The following is a 16,704-nucleotide window of genomic DNA, read 5'->3' on the forward strand; positions in this document are numbered from 1 at the left end:
AAAAATCTTGCTCCTAAAAGCTTTAATGGATTTTTTCAACAATGTGTAGCCAGCATATTTGGTTATACAAAAAAGAGAGCACCAACTAAAATTATCAACTTTACACAAAGCCAGATATATGAAAGGGGCTCTTTTTTAAAAAAACTTTATTTGAGAGAGGAATAGACTTGTATCAGAAGGCAAGAAAGGGAACATACAAACAGAATATATTTACAACACAAAACAAGAGATCATCTCAAGGGGGGTAGATTATAATAAATACAGTAAATTTAAAATGTAAGAGACATTTATCAATTAGAAATATGGTTATTTAACCTAGTTTTCCTTTTCACTGGTTCCAGGTAGTTTCTTGATTCTTTTCAGAGGCTATCAAATTTGAACAGAATTTAAAGTCCACTGGCTTTATTAGGGTAACTCTCCTGAAGGACACTATAAAAATATCTTTTGTTGTTTGTCATACATCTTTGAAATGATATTGTATAAAAGTCTGCATATTTGCATTTTCCTTCATAAATAAAATGTGTTTTTGAAGATTCACTATCCCTCTCTGGAGGCTGATATTAAGCTTTGTAGGAAATGAAATATATACAATATGAGAAAATACATAGTTTCACCTTCATATGCATCATATTGTTGAATGTACATATTATTTCCCCTCTTTGTATTTGTGGGGCAGGTAGAATATATTTAAGCAAAAGCATATACTGTCAATTAACAAATCTTTCCTATAAAAGCTGATGTTAATGTTTCAGGAGGCCTTTCTTTACAGGAACTATTTAAGTCATGTAATTTGTTTGGAGACTTTTTAAGGAAAAGGATAATGTATCTTTATAAGCTGCAACATTTTGTAAGAGACTCTTATAATATTAGAGCAAAATATAAACACCACATACTAAAACATATATTAAAACAACTTCTACATTTGGCAAAACAGCTATCTCTTTTGAAACATTATACTGCACCTTAAAATACCTTAGCTGTAGAAATATAAATATTTTAATAGAAAAAAACCTGACAGAGACTCCAGGTCAGTTTTGGATTATCCATATTAAAGAGATCTTAATAAAATGAATCTTTAACTAGCTTAACAAAAGTCAACCTATAAAACAAGGTAAACATATCAAAAGGGAATATGAAGGAAATGTTTCACTGGAAAGCTTCCTTAACAATTTCCCTACTCGCTTTCTTATTTTCTTTGACAATAAATCAATTCATAGAGTGCCCTTTAAAAACAAAGTAAAACACTATCCATCCCCTCAATCCTTTCCCCTAGCCCCTTACATTCCTCCGTACATGAATCACTTGGACTTCCTGTTTCCATAAGGCATTTCCTGTTCACCCCCGCAGAATCACTTTTCTGCAGGAGAACAGCAGGGACCTGACAAAGGACTGATTTAAATAAACAGGGTCTTCTACTGCAGTCAGAGTAGTTCAGATTTTACAGCTAAAAGAGACACCAGCATTCTGATATTTCAGTCTGCATATGTGCATTTATCATTTAGCAATTATTAACATACTCTTTATCAATTTAAATAATATTTTGCCACATTGGTGTCTTACATACTATGTCCTTAATTTAGCATTTCACTGAAAACCTAGTGATAAATATTATACAATTTTTATGATAGACTTTCTTAAAAATATTGACTCTCAGATGATAGTTCTGTTTTCACAATTATAGATATATCCTAGTATCTGACTGGAACATAATGTTGCATATCCTTCCTTGCCAATATCTGAATCTGTTTATTTGAGAATGGCTTTGAAGACAAAATAATCAATTAGGGTACGTCCACACTGCGTGGCTATTTCGGGATACCGGAGGTATCCCAAAATAGCTACCCTGTGTCTTAACAAGCCACTTGTTATTTTGAAATATTTTTCAAAATAACAAATGTGATATTTTGGCATCCCTGTAGCCCTTGTTCCACGAGGGTTAAGGGCTATCTCAAAATAGTGTGTTGTTTTGAAATTTGGTGCAGTGTAAATATGCCAAATTTCAAAATAAGGTATTTCAAAATAGAATCGAAATAAGATACACAATTTGCATAGTGCAAATTGCATATCTTATTTCGAGTTTAGGGTGCTGTGTAGACGCACCCTTAGGGAAGAATGAAAAATATGCAAGGTACAAAAGAAAAAAAAACTCTTTGAATAGGGCCTTGCTGTGTATGGTTGCATCCACCTTGAATTCCCAATATTTCCATAATCATACCCTATATACAAACCTAGGACCCTGGCATTGCAACCAGTATCTGCCTAATGAGGAAATTAAACATACTCTCAACAGTGTTCAAGACTACAGTATGATACATTATATACATATAGGTAGTAAAAGGAAAAGTCAAGACATCAGAAGAATTCAAAAACAGGAAAAAAATGTTTCATTGATCAGTTCTGGAAACTGACTCCAGCAACTACTGATCTCAACAAATTAGTTTAACAACAGTGAGTTTTATTTCCCTAGAGCTAGCTGATGTAACAGACTCCAGAGGTAAACCAAGCATTATGCACTGACTTATATAGAATAATTGACTGCAGCAGGTATTTTCCCGGTAAGTGGCCTTTAAAATGAGCATTACTATGTTTTAAGAGTGCACACAAATGCACCCACCTTTGCTAGATTCTCTGAACCCTGCATGAAATTAGCTAGATCCATGAATCAAAAGACAGTCAAACTTGAATAATCAACCCCTAAAAATGCATTTGATGTTCAAATAATAACTTTAATTACAAATCCTGGAGCTAAATCTTTGCCTATTACCTGTTGCATAAAAGCAGCCTGCTCCCCAGATTCCATTTGCTGGGTTTGATTATCCTCATCAGTGTCCAGTGGCTCCTCTTTCACTTTCACAGTCCCCGCATGCTGTCCTAATCTGTCATCCACACAAACGCTGCAGCTGTCATCCCTAGTGCTGTTACCACTAGAGGGAGCTCTTTCTTCCTGCATAGCATGATCTCCCTGAAGCTCTTCTTCAGCTTCTTCTAGATGATTGCCAGGCTGCTTTAGCTGTTCAATGGATTTAGAGAGCATCTGAGAGAGAGGGAGAGGGAGAGACAGAGATAGAGAGAGAGAGAGAGAGAGAGAGAGAGAGAGAGATGAAATTTCCTGCCAATATTTTTCCACAGATGCCACATACTAAAGAATACTATATTTTGCACTAACAACTGAGTCAAAACTTTCCTGGTCAAATTACTTAATGCTGCAGTTTTGTAACAGAAGTTTATCAGAATGAATAATGTAAGTTCCTCAGAAACAGGACTCTGTCCTCAGTCTGTTTAGATGGTATGTACAAATATAGCATTTTATAGTAATATTACATTTAAATTCATACCAATATAGCAACACATTTAATAGGCATGTCTATAAATACTTACATATTTATATGATTAAAAATAAGAGATTCTCCTTAAAATATTTTAGCAATCAAGCATAAATGTATTTATAGTCAAATATATTACTTAAAGGGCAGAGTATTTTACAAAACACAGTGTGCATTGAATTTCTAACCAGCTTAACATAATTACGAATAGACAAAAGTATAAAAAGGGAAGAATTAGGTAATTAAAAGCATTTTTCCAAATCTCCCCGCTCATTTTGCATGGACAGCTTGTAAATAATGGAAGGCTGAAAACAGAGTTTCTGTGATATTCAAAATTTCAGCAGCTGAAAGGTTAATATATTTTTTCTATCTAACTAATTTAGTCTGCACCTGTGCAACTAAATTTTGTGGTAAACATTTCCCCATTTATCTTCAGAAGATAGCATAGAAACTTCTGCTTTTGTTAGATTCTGTGCTTTGCTGGGTTTCCCTCTTTCTTGACTGATAGAGGTATGCCAGTTTTCATGAGGGAAGGCTCTAGTGTACTTATTTTAAGTGGCAGTTAATATTTTAACAAAAAAGATCTGCTAAAAGCTATTAGTATTAAAATACCTTTCTGGATAATAGAAAGAAAAGATCATGATTTGCTTTAACTCATAAGTATCCACATTGAAGCTGCCTAATTGATAAAAAGGGCATTTTATTCAGGTCAAAAAGTAATTTGCAATTTTACAAAATCTAATACAGGCCAAATCTTGGGTGAACCTGGTGCAAATCTCTACAGAAAAGTGCCTATTAAACGGGAAGAGGAGGTAGTCCAAGAAGGTGTCTACCAACACTGTGGGTATGTCTAGACTACAGGCTTTTGTCATCAGAGACTACAAAGCTTCTGTTGACAAAGAGCGTCTAGACTACATCCAGTTCTGTCAACAAAGCAAGCCGCTTTGTCAACATGTAAGTGTAGTTGCAAAGGACAGTGTAGATGCAATAATGCCTTCTGTCGACAGAACTCTGTCGACAAAAGGTTTATTCCTCATAGAATGAGGTTTACTGCCGTCGACAAAACTGCCGAGTTCTGTTGACGTTATGTCGACAGAACTCGGTGGTAGAGTAGATGCAGGTATAGTTTTGTTGACAAAAGTCCACTTTTGTCAACAAAACCCTGTAGTCTAGACAAATCCATAGAGAATCAATGAAGTCCAGAATGTGAATAGCACTGGCTGAGATATCTACTTTGACCCAGATCCACAAAGGCAGTTAGGCACCCAAATCCCAGACTTAGGTGCCCAAATACTAGTTTTAGGCACCCTTGTGTTCCACAAAAGGCTGCCTAACCTTCATGGGTCACTGTGGGTATGTCTATACTACAGTATTTTTGGAAAAATGGCTGTTTTTCTGAAAAAACTTCAATTACGTCCACACTGCAATTGCATTCTTCCAAAAGAAAATCGAAAGAACAGAGGGGCTTTTTTGACATTGGTAATTCTTATTCTGCAAGGAAGAAGCCTTGAAAATAAGCTTTTGAAATAACATAGTCCGCGTCTACACAGCAGACAGTTATTTTGAAATAATGTAGAAATACTGTCAAACTGGAGCTCGGCTACGTCTACACTGGCATGATTTTCCGAAAATGCTTTTAACGGAAAAGTTTTCAGTTAAAAGCATTTTTGGAAAAGCACGTCTAGATTGGCAAGATGCTTTTCCGCAAAAGCGCTTTTTGCGGAAAAGCGTCCGTGGCCAATCTAGACGCGGTTTTCCGCAAAAAAGCCCCGATCGCCATTTTCGCGATCGGGGCTTTTTTGCAGAAAACATTACTGTGCTGTTTACACTGGCCCTCTTGCACAAATGATTTGCGCAAGAGGGCTTTTGCCCGAACAGGAGCAGCACAATATTTCCGCAAGAACACTGATGATCTTACATGAGATTGTCAGTGTTCTTGCGGAAATTCAAACGGCCAGTGTAGACAGCTGGCAAGTTTTTCCGCAAAATCATCTGATTTTGCGGAAAAACTTGCCAGTCTAGACACAGCTGAGGACTTCTTACTCCGACTCCTGTAACCCTCCTTGTATAAGGAGTAAGGGAAGTTGGAGAAAGAGTGCTCTATTTCAAAATAAGTGCTGTGTAGATGCTCCCAATGTTGAAATAAGCTATTCAGAATAAGCTACACAACTGACATAGCTCAAATTGCATAGCTTATTTCGAGGTAAGCCCTGCTGTGTAGATGCACCCTTAGTGTCTGTTTCTGCTCTGAGTATGCACGCTGCTACCCCACTCTGGGCATATTCCTATCTTCTGCCAAAGCTTTGGTGGAATCCATGAAGTACAAAAAGACAGGTGCTCTGGCCCCTAATGGGCCCAATCCAGTAGGCATTCCCAGAGACTGCCTACTGGACTAGACCCCATTCAAACCTGGTGGATGGGCAGTGAGCAGGTGCCTATCTAATAACTTTTAATCCAGTAGTTAGAGTGGTCACCTGGGATATGGGAGACCCAGGTTAAGTTCCTTCCTCTGCATGCTGGGGAAAAAGAATTTGAATAGGGATCTCCTGCCTCTTAGCTGAATACCCCAACCACTAAGCTATGGGATATTGTGATGGGGGAGGTGGGAGGACTCCCTAAGTCTCTCCTGTTGAAGCTGTTCCACTTTGTATAAATAAAGAGTAATTGGAGCAGAAATTAATGCCCCTCAGCGGCTCAGACAAAGGTGCCTATCTCCATGAGAGAGTCAGGGTTTCTATCTCTCCTTGGCTAGGCTAGATGGCTATGTGCCTAAGATGCTGGCTTTTGTTGAGAGCATTCTTAGGTACCTATCTCTCCTCATTCATTGTAAAGGAACCCCAAGCACTTAACTCAAGATTGCGGATTACTTTGTTGTTCCTGCAATTTTCTAGGTTCCAGAAAATTACCCTTGCAACACTCACCATCACAATACCCAAGTCTGTCTGTGGATCTGGGCCTTCCCCTCTGTGCAGCTCACACTGAACTTCTTGTTGAACTTATAGCAAATCTTCTCAGCAGCAACCATAGAGCACAGGTATCAGTGAGAACACTGCCATTTATCTGCTGCAGTGTAGAAGGACTTACTGATGCACGAACGTGTGTTTTGCACTAACTTGCTGGAAAATATGCATCAGGGCCTAAACCCTGTAAATGCCTAATCACGGGAATAGTCATCATTCATGCAAGTATATTGATGTGAAGTGAGTAACAGTTTACAGGATCTAACCCAAGACTAATGAATAGAGAAAACTTCTGTGGTAGCAGAATCATGTCTTTGGGGACAAATGTAGACTACTTTTCAGATCTTCACTGGCTTCCAAATGAGAAGCTTCTGATTTTGAACTAAAAATTCCTAGATAGTTGAGAGCTTAGCTATTCTAGAGAATACCTCTTTCCTTGTGTGATATCCTAGCACTTGCAAATCAGACAGAACTTTAATAGAGATTGCTATAAAATTGTCAGCGAAAGTTACTCTACTCTGGAATTTTTCCTTTTGGTGCAGTGGATCCCAGAAATGATACTCATTTGCCAATGGTTTTTTTGGGGGGAGGAGGGAGGCTAGGGAATGCGTAATGGGGCATGAGTGGATTGGGAAGAGGAGATTTATGGTAGAGGTATTTATTCAATAGCAATTTAGTATATAGTTTAAAAATGATTAAATAATTTTCAGGTGCCTAAAATTTGGGATTAGTGATTTTTATAAATGCTTTAAATCCTCCCTTTTAGGCAGTCTTTCACCTCCAGAAACATGGATCAAAAAATAATCTTCTATCCTATTCTTAGATCCCATGTGCAGATCATCTATAATACATCAGTCAGATTGATTCCCCTAAACATCAGGAAGCACCAAAGAGATGCAACTGAAACTTCCTAGGCTTTAATCATTAACACTAATGAGGGCCAGCAGCAGCCAAAAAAGCCCAAAAAGGAACAGCACTGTTGTTGATCATGAACAAGTTGTGGGTGTTATATGGATAACTTGGGTTCTGTTCATTCTCTCCCCTCCTCCCCCCCATAAAAGGATAAGATGATCCAGGCAATGGAAGTTGAACTTACGCAGCTGCATTTGCAGGAACAGTGCTTATGTCTATTAGTACATTTATTAATGAATAATATGTCCACGATGAAAGCCTTCAGGCATAAGGAAGATCTCTTTTGGATACTGGTACTGAGGGCAACAGCAGCCCCCTTAAAATGCTCTGTAATGTTCTAGTATTCATCCATCACTTCAAAAGCATCTTCAGTGCTGCAGGTGGCATAAAAGCAGACGAATCCCTGCTGGTGCAACTAACACCATCTGACTCTTTATAAAGAAGAATCTGGAAAATTTCTCAGATCATACCAGTACATTTTTTCTCGGGGGGGGTGATGCTGCCCACAGGAGCAGTGAAGCAAACTACATGTATTCAGACTGGTAGACTATTCTCTGTCTTTTTGTTAAACATCTGTTGGTGATCCTGCAAAAAAAAAATAAGAGTCTGGCTGCTGGCTGGCTAGCAAGCAAACACAAGCTGAAACATCTGTGTGACAGATAATCATATACAGCCAGCATGAGTCACTGACACTGATCCATCTGTAAAACATTCCATACACCAGTTATTTGACATCAGGTGGGATACTCTGAAGGAGAATTCAAGAGAGACTGAGAGCTAGTCCACAGCATAGTTAGGGAGCATATTTCATTTCCTTATTGCTCGCCCTTCTCCTGTGCTTTCTCATTTTATGTAGGTTTGTTCTCCTTTGTGCTACTGTATGGCACTGTTCCTGAAAACTGATGGGGCTACTCATGCAACCCCATTGTGTCATTTGGGGAAATTCACCAAAGCATGACACATGCTCCAATGCATTTTTGGATGACCTAATGATTAGAGTGATACAAGAATCTATTATGTGGGGTATTTTATTCTTAGACTGCATTTAGTGGTGGCATGCATTTAAATCTAAAATATTACTCTGTTAGGGCATGATGCGTTACTGAAGTCAATTGGATATTTGCTAAAGACTTCACTAAGATCAAATACTTTGTAAATAATACATTTGCACCTTGTTTCATAGATTTCAAAGTGCTTTACTAAGTGGCTATATATTGTTTTTATTTTGGGATAAATAAAAATAAAGCAATACTTTTCCACGACCATATGGCAGAGTAGAAGATGGAAACTTGATTTTCCTTGAGTCTCAGCCATGTTCAATCTGCTAGCCTACAATTATTTCTCCTTTCTCTCTTTGTTAATGAGGTTAAAAAAGATAGCTTAGCACAATCATATTAAAGTGACAGACATACCTAGTACCAAAAGGTTCTTCTAGTCACATATGTTAGAAACATCTGTTTCCACTTTCCTGGTATTACTCCTTCAGTCTGACTGATCATTTTGTTTCTGAATCTATAGTTAACTTACATAGATTTTGATACTGAGAATGAATATGACATTTGCTAGCATGGATACTTAGTAATAGTTTTGGAAAGAGGAGACCTTGATTTGAGTGCTAATGAGATTATACTTTAAAATACTGATAAAGTCATGTTTCAATTAATGTTCAAAATTAGAATTGTGCACATTAGCTTCCTCCAAAACAACATGTCTGCATTTTAGAATTATTCAAATTGAGTAGACATGGGGCTGATCACACATAAAGAGAACCAGATCCTGACCTGGAGTGAGTTTCATGGAGATACCAGCACAAGATCTGACTCAGACACAGTTCTAGCATCTTGCTAAACAGCTATTAATTTTAGTTGCTGAGAATGAGATGTCCTATTAAAAACTCAGTTTCTTCTATCAACCAATTCATGTCAAGAACTAGAAACTTCCACATTATTTTCCTTCTCTTTCTATGCTTTGTCTCAGTTATTTCATCATCTAAAATCCTTGCATTTCATTTTCCCACATATTTTTCTCTCTCTTTTTCTCATCTTACAGTCATGTCTCACCATTGTTTTCTCATTCAGTTGAAAGACGCTATGAACAGATTAACCGTCTGGAGTGAAAACTCCTAGGTCAAATCTTCCTCCTTTTACCTTTAAATTATGAAAGCAGTATTGGGAATGATGTACATTGCAAACTGTCCCATTACTTGACTATTTAATTTCCTTCATCTATACAAAGTTTCACCATGCAAAAACAATGAGGAGTCCTCTGGCACTTTACCCCAGTTTACACTAGGGTATTATTTCTAAATAATACCCCTTAGGTTGAATTTATAAGCAGAGCATCCACACTACCAAACCTGTTATTTCAAAATAATGGGCTGGTTATTTTGAAATAATAAATTCTGCTTTCCATGAGGAATATTGCTTATTTTGAAATAATTATTTCCAAATAGCTGCTATTTCGAAATAACTATTCCACATTGTCATTCAAAGTAATTACTCACCAGTGCTTCCTCAAGTTCTAAGTCAAGGCAGTGTGTCCACATTAAGGAAACCTGCATCAGTCTAATTTTGAGACTTCTCTTTAGTGTGGACACGTTATTTCAAAATAGTTATTTTGGGAATTATTATTTTGAAAGAAGTTATTTTGAAATAATATTCTAGTGTAGACATGCCCTTAGAGTCTAACAGTTATATTAGGGCATAAGCTTACATGGGCAAAGTCCACTTCATCAGATTAATTGGAGTGGAAATTACAGAGGCAGAGGTATGATATATATGTTATTCATTTTACGTATATGACAGGGTCAAGTCAGAGGGATACAAATGAGTGCTTGAAGGAAAATATGTTATCCCTAAATTAAGTAGGTCTCAGTTCCCTGGGTAAGCAGGAACTTTCCAGAAGCAATCTGGACAATCGGTCCAGTTAGACTACCTGTAGCCAATTAGGAGCCTTCCTGAGCCAAGGGACTTAGGTTAATCAGACCACCTGGGGCCAATCGAGAACCAGTTGAGGCTCGTTTAAAAGGGTTATTCTTCTGTTAGTTAGGAGGCATACAAGGAGGAAGGAAGGAGCCTAAGTGCTAAGAGTGAGAGGAGTCTGGGTGATACCTGGCACCTGCAAGTCAGGCAGAGTGCGGTGGAGGAGCAGGATAAGCTGCTCAGATACCAAAGGAAAGGTACTGTGAGGAATTATTTGGGGGCAGTGGCCTGGGGAAGTAGTTGCCCGATGGCGAGTAGAACAAACCCCATCTGTTGCCACTGCCTTAGGGTGCCTGGACCAGAACCCAGAGTAGTGGGTGGGCCAAGGTTCCTCCCAACCCTCCCCACACCACTACAGTGTCTATACCTGGACAGGGAGACCAGGACTATAGAGGGGTTTCACCCACATATTATGGACTAGGCTGTGATGAGTATGGCTCAGGAGGCTGTGAACCCTGCATCTAGTAAAGAAAGAGGCCGTGTGGTGGGATACAGCAAGCCTCTGAGGCTGAATCCCGTCCGCCAGAAATGTAGGACCCACGGGCACAGCCAGAGCTCTGCCACAACACACACACACACACACACACACACACACACACACACACAAAATATATGAACAAAAGAAGTTACTTATCAAGTGTAGGATCAGTGTTAATGAGGGTAATCAAATCAGAGTGAATGTGGCTCATTCACAGCATTTGATGGGAAGATAGCCTTATAAATCTGTTAGGATGCATCTACACAGTAACCTTCACTTATTTCAGCGTTATTTCAAAATATCTTATTTTGTAATTTGGTGGCGTCTACACAGTGCCAAATTTCGAAACAACTGACTATTCCAAAATTCCTCTAAACCCCGGTGGAACAAGGGTTACCAGGATGTCAGAATAATCTGCCCATTATTTCGAAATCTATTTCAAAATAATGGGCTGCTTCAGTAGACGCAGAATAGCTATTTTGGGATTCTTCGGTATCCCAAAATAGCTCCAGAGTGTAGACATACCCTCAGTCTCTAAGGTGCCCCAGGACTCCTCGTTGTTTTTGCTGATACAAACTAACATGGCTACCCCTCTGAAAGTTTTATCATGACAAAGTAATATTGAACTCTTAGTACAATATAAGTGTTAAATGACAGCAATATGCAGAAGTGCTCCTTTATTAATGGGATAAAGTCCTAGTCTCATCAGTATCTATGGGATCAACGTCACTGGGGCCAGGATGTCATGCACTGTCTGCTCTGATGTAAACTGCTTCTAAAGGAAAAGGACACCTTCACTTAATCCTCTCACTGTTTTAATTTCTGAGGTTTTCCTAAATTTAGAAATCTGAAGATGGCCTCGTGTTTATATTAATTATGTAGAAATAACACCTTTTAAGTAGTAAAGTCAAGGTATTTAGCTACCCAAATAACATAAGAAGCCAAACAGAAAGATTTTTGTTGCAGTGTCAGTTGTCTGGTACCTGCTACAATAAGTTTAACTGGGTTCTGAGACATGCTATTCCCTTTATTGGATAACACAAAGTTCTAAAATGGTGATCAAAGAACTCCACAAGGAAACAAGCTGTCATTTGGACAGAAGTGTATTAAATCTGACAACAGCAAAGCCTATCTTCCAAAAAAAAAGCCCAGTTTAGGTTTCCACACATTTGATTTTTAAAAAGCAAGGGCAAGGCTTTCCACCTACTTCTGGATGGGATGTCAAAATTTGCATTTCAGCAAGAATGTTTTGAGGAGGTCAGTGTACTAGATCCCAAAGGTATAAATGTCAGACTCCAGCTAAGAGGTATACTATTTCTCACATCAAAAAGCTGCCATCTGACAATTGACCAGAAATAATCCATAGGGGAATCTTCTCTTTGTTACTAAGAATAGAGGCACACCTCTTGGCAAAATGATTTCTTTCTTTATAGGGTAGAAATGTTCCAGGGAAAACCTTACCCCTGGCCTGTGTTACGTTTGGCTTTTTATCACTCTAATCACAGACTTGGTTGTGGCTGGAAGTATATTTCCCTTACAAAGAAAAGGAACTATATTTTATGTCTGTAATTTTGCATGCTATAATGTTTTACAATTCACAAGTTCATCTGTATAGCCACTGTTTTTGCCTCCTCATTGCTACAGCTTGATTTTTTCCAATTGCCATAAAAAGATTTTCCATGATTTTCAGGAGTTTATAATATGCCATAAAAACTTAATCCAAGCTAAAATGACAAATATTGCATTTCAATGTGTATGATTAAAAATGATGATTGAAAGTTCTAAAAATAAATGTTATGAAATTCCAGCGATTTCCTGAAGGGCAGAGTAACACAGCACAGAGAAAAGGGACAGTATCTTGTCGTGAGCTCATTACAATTGAGTGCTATTTTAGTTTGAGTCTTGACATCTTAAAAATAGCTTTCCTGGCTTTCTCAGTTAAAACTGCTACAAAAATGCTTCAGAGTATTTGATTTATTAAACCGAGCACCTTTTCATAAACAAAACTTAGTAAAGAAAGTAACAGATTTTTTGCATATTACACTTACTGTACAGAAATGCAATGGGTAATAGGACCAGTGGAAAAACTTTAGATGCGGATATATGCTTGGGACACAGAAAAAGCTGCACTGTATTAAGAACAAATAATTCAGCTTTGCAGCCATTTTTTATTTTGCTTGAAATAACCCCACAAACATTAGTAGAATATCATGAACAGATAACTATATCTTCAAGTAGAACAAACGTTTAGTTTATTAACCCTATCCTATAAATTTGATTAAAGTCTTTACAAATGTTTTAATCTAAAACAAGCCAACCACCTGGAGATGAAAAGACAGTTCTGAATTATTTCTTTTTAGCAAAATTGTAAGCATGGACACAGTACACTTGGTGGTGAATTATATCATAGTTCAGGTAAACACCAAAAGCTTAATGTAAGTGAAAGGCTGTTCAATCTCCAGGAATAATTAAATAACAAAAGTGTATGTTTCTCTCTCATTCATATCATATTTTAAGTCACCACAGTATTTGTGGTGATCACCCTCTTTCTGAGTTATTCAGCTGTCACTCTCTTCTGTAGTCTCAGGGTGGCTGCCCTTATATTTCATTTATTAGTACAGGTTTTCCCTTTAGATATGTGACGATCACCCCTTGCTGTGTGTAGGTTTGCAGAGGGCAACTATATAACTAAAATAACAGAATTTTTCAGTAATCTCTCTAACATATTCTGTTACTATCTTCTGAGTCAATAAAAACAAGTCTGACAGAACTTCACAGTGATAGTGGGCCACTGAACACTATATTCCTTGCAAATTTCAACATATATGGAAATCAGTGGTTAGATGGTGCTGACTAATTGAACAGGCTGAACTTGACACAGTTAAGCCCAAAGCTTTACCTACAGTAAATACTCAGAAACATTTCTTCTCCAATGCAAATGAGTAATTAACTAAGTATATGTGTCCCCCAAATTTTGTTTCTTTTCTTAAAATTGCTTTTTAATCATAAAAAACAATTTCACATTGGAGCTGGGCTAAATGGAGCCTTTAACAGTACTTTACAGTCCAGTGCCTGTGGGGTGAAATTTGTGTCTCAGTAAAGTTAAGACTAGTAACTATTGCTTCACTATCGTTTTATTCTGATGTTATTGGACTCAAGCTTAACAAGGGTATATTTAGAGCAGAAGCACCTGACACCCGTATTATTTATCCCTAAAATGGTATAGATTGTCTAACAATTGAACCATGTTTATCTTTCATACAAATACAGATTTTATTCTTCATTTTGTGGGGAAAAAACCCCACGATTGTTGTTTGGCGTGGATACCCTGAGACAATGCAAAGGCACAGTCCTATACCTGGTAATAAAAAGTTCTCTTTTCTCAGGACCATTGAGGGCAGGTGAAATATTTTTTTAAAAACTGGAGGCTACAAGATGTACATATGCCATCTTGATTAAACATATGGAACACATACTTGAAGAAAAGCCAACTGGAGTCCTAGTTGAGTAATCAAAACACCCTAGCTGAGAGGGGTTAACATGCAAGGATCAGCTATGAACTTTGAAGTTTTCTGGTCTTCATTTTTCCTAATTAAGACAAGGTTTAATAACCAAACCACTGTACAAACGATGTACTTAAACTCTAAGTTTGTTTCTAATTTTGTTGGGAATTCCTAACAGATTCCAAGAAATCAGCACCCCATGAGAGAAGTTCACCAGTGAGATGGGCTGGTCCTTTCTCTGATGTACAATGGCAACATGCCTGCTTTCATCTTATTTTCTACCTTGTGACTGGCTTTCATATTTACCTGTCATATATGACTAGAAAAAGGGAAGGTGCATTGATTCATTTTTGTCAAAATTATTCAAAGCAGCCTGGCAAACCTGTATTTAACTTCAGCTTGAAAATGAGTACAGTGCAATCAGTGGGATGGAAGAATGTGCACTAAGAAGGTTTTCCTGAAATTAGACCATTTAACTCCTCATATACCTCAGTTTTGGATTTTGGCAGTGTTCATAGTAAAAATGTATTTTTTGATGAAGCTGTGGCTATCTCTTTCATAAAACTATACTCCCTCTGCTATGAATATAGCTAGATTCTACAATCCACTATATTCCCTCTGCTATGAATATAGCTAGATTCTACAATCCACTATTAATTTGTCTCCACGTAGTCCTATTGATTTCTTACAGAATATTATTTTACATAAAAAACAGTAGTAGAATTGGACCCAAATTTATTAGCAGCAATAGTTGGTTCTCCTCTGACACATCTTTCAGAGTTAATTTTTATCCTGACAGGCAGGCAGGCAGACGATGGAAATTTTTTTACTTGTCAATTTTATATGTAAAGCAGAGTCTTGATAGGAGATTATAAAAAGTTGTTTTAGCTGATTAGTAAAGCCTCTAGATGTAAAAAGTTAATTCAACCACGAGGATGATTTTAAAGAACCTCCAATATATTGTTCACCATTAATTAATTAAACTTAAATATGAATCACAGGTAGCAACACAGAATTGCCTCCCAACAATGAAGTGAAATAAGTCAGAAATAAATCTAATAACCTTTTGAGGAATCATTTATCAATACAACAGGATTCTCTAAATAGTAGTTTAAAACTTCAAGAGAATCTGTTTGCTGTTTCATTTAATTATATTCTTCATGATGCCAATGTCTAGAGAACCAACTTTGGACAATCGTTTGGAATGACAGAAAGTGGATGTCTAGTCTAACATTCACATAACACTCACACCCACACCTTACATGCCTACGAAAAGAAAATGTGAACATGTAGCACGGACTTGCATGCTGCTTAAGTACAGCATTGTATCAGATATCCACCCTATCTTGTTAGTTTTTCATTCTCTGTGTGTATTGGAAAGGCTTTAGTTTGGGAGCTCACTTTGTTCATGTGGATCTGTTGCTGGTACTGTTTCTGCTTTTCGAGGAACTGCTGGTGCTGCTGCTGAATGACCAGCTGGGCCAACGTGCTTTGAGGCAGTGGAGCTGATTGGGTTCGATTCAGTGGCCTATGACGAGGCAACTTGTGGGCAACTCTGATGCCCGGTGAGACTCTTTCCTTTGTTGCTAATGGAGACTGTGGATGGAGAGGAACCCCCCCTGCAAAGCAATGAAATATCACTCATCAAATATAAGATCCGGTAGCATTAAGAAAACATACAAGTCAGGGACAACTTCAGTGCATCTGGCATACTGAAGAAATTTACAATAATATCAATAAAATGATACTCCTAGCACTTGTTACTTCCTGCAACAACAGCGAGCTTGACAGCCCCAAGAAAAACATGTTTTCTGCAGTCATTTTACTGTTAGACCTTGTCTACACTTACTGAGAAATCAAATTAGCGGGTCTAGTAAAGACCCGCTAAATCATCTGCTGATGTGCTCCCATTGGTTTCAGTACTCTACCAGGTCGCAAGGAGGAAGAGGAGTTGACGTGAGAGTTTCTCCCATTGCCCTCCTGCAGTGGGGATACCACAGTAAGTCAAACTAAGTATGTCAACTCCAGCTACACAAGTCACATAGTTGCAGTTGTGTACTTTAGTTCAACTTTGCCCCCTAGTGTAGACCTGGCCTTAGAAGCAAGAGCGAGAGGTTGGAGCAGACATTGCTTTTTCCTCCTCTTCCCCCAATGACTGAGAACTGTAGAATTTATGTATTGCATTTAATTTATAAATGAATTTGTTCACTTGTAAAGCACCATGTTAAGAAAAGTGCTAAGGGACACTCCAGTGAAGCCTTTGATAATTACCAGTCACAAGAAGCTTTTGCTGTCTCATTTGCTCCTTCAGTAACAAATGCTGCAGGAGAGCCTGATGGCTACTGTTAGGTTTTCCCTCTAGAGCAATATGAGGGTGTGCAGAAGAGGGAGGCATGCTTCCCCCATACTGTCCAGAAAGAGCCACTCCCTGCCTCAATGTCTGGGTCTCACACTTCTGCTTGTCTCTGAGTGAAGATGAAACCTGCATCAAGAAACAACATAGATGTTAGCCGCTTTTCAAAGAATTGGTCCATTAAATCCCCACAT

At 37.9% G+C, this 16,704-nt stretch overlaps 1 protein-coding gene across 10 annotated transcripts in view; it reads right to left on the bottom strand.

Moving 5' to 3' along the window:
• HDAC9 (histone deacetylase 9) overlaps window positions 1-16,704 on the bottom strand; it is a 705,078-nt gene that overhangs the window by 255,867 nt on the left and 432,507 nt on the right. For 9 of the 10 annotated variants that reach the window (XM_075922252.1, XM_075922250.1, XM_075922247.1 and 6 more), the window contains 3 exons: window positions 16,429-16,639; window positions 15,559-15,776; window positions 2,765-3,034 (listed from right to left, as the gene is read on the bottom strand). In XM_075922252.1, coding sequence (XP_075778367.1) covers window positions 2,765-3,034; window positions 15,559-15,776; window positions 16,429-16,639 — 699 coding nt within the window. Of the gene's footprint in view, window positions 1-129; window positions 3,035-15,558; window positions 15,777-16,428; window positions 16,640-16,704 lie in introns of those variants that run through there. The other variant, XM_075922254.1, reaches the window with a different exon arrangement.

The sequence above is a fragment of the Pelodiscus sinensis genome, chromosome 2, assembly GCF_049634645.1.
Source record: "Pelodiscus sinensis isolate JC-2024 chromosome 2, ASM4963464v1, whole genome shotgun sequence".
Lineage (NCBI taxonomy): Eukaryota > Metazoa > Chordata > Testudines > Trionychidae > Pelodiscus > Pelodiscus sinensis.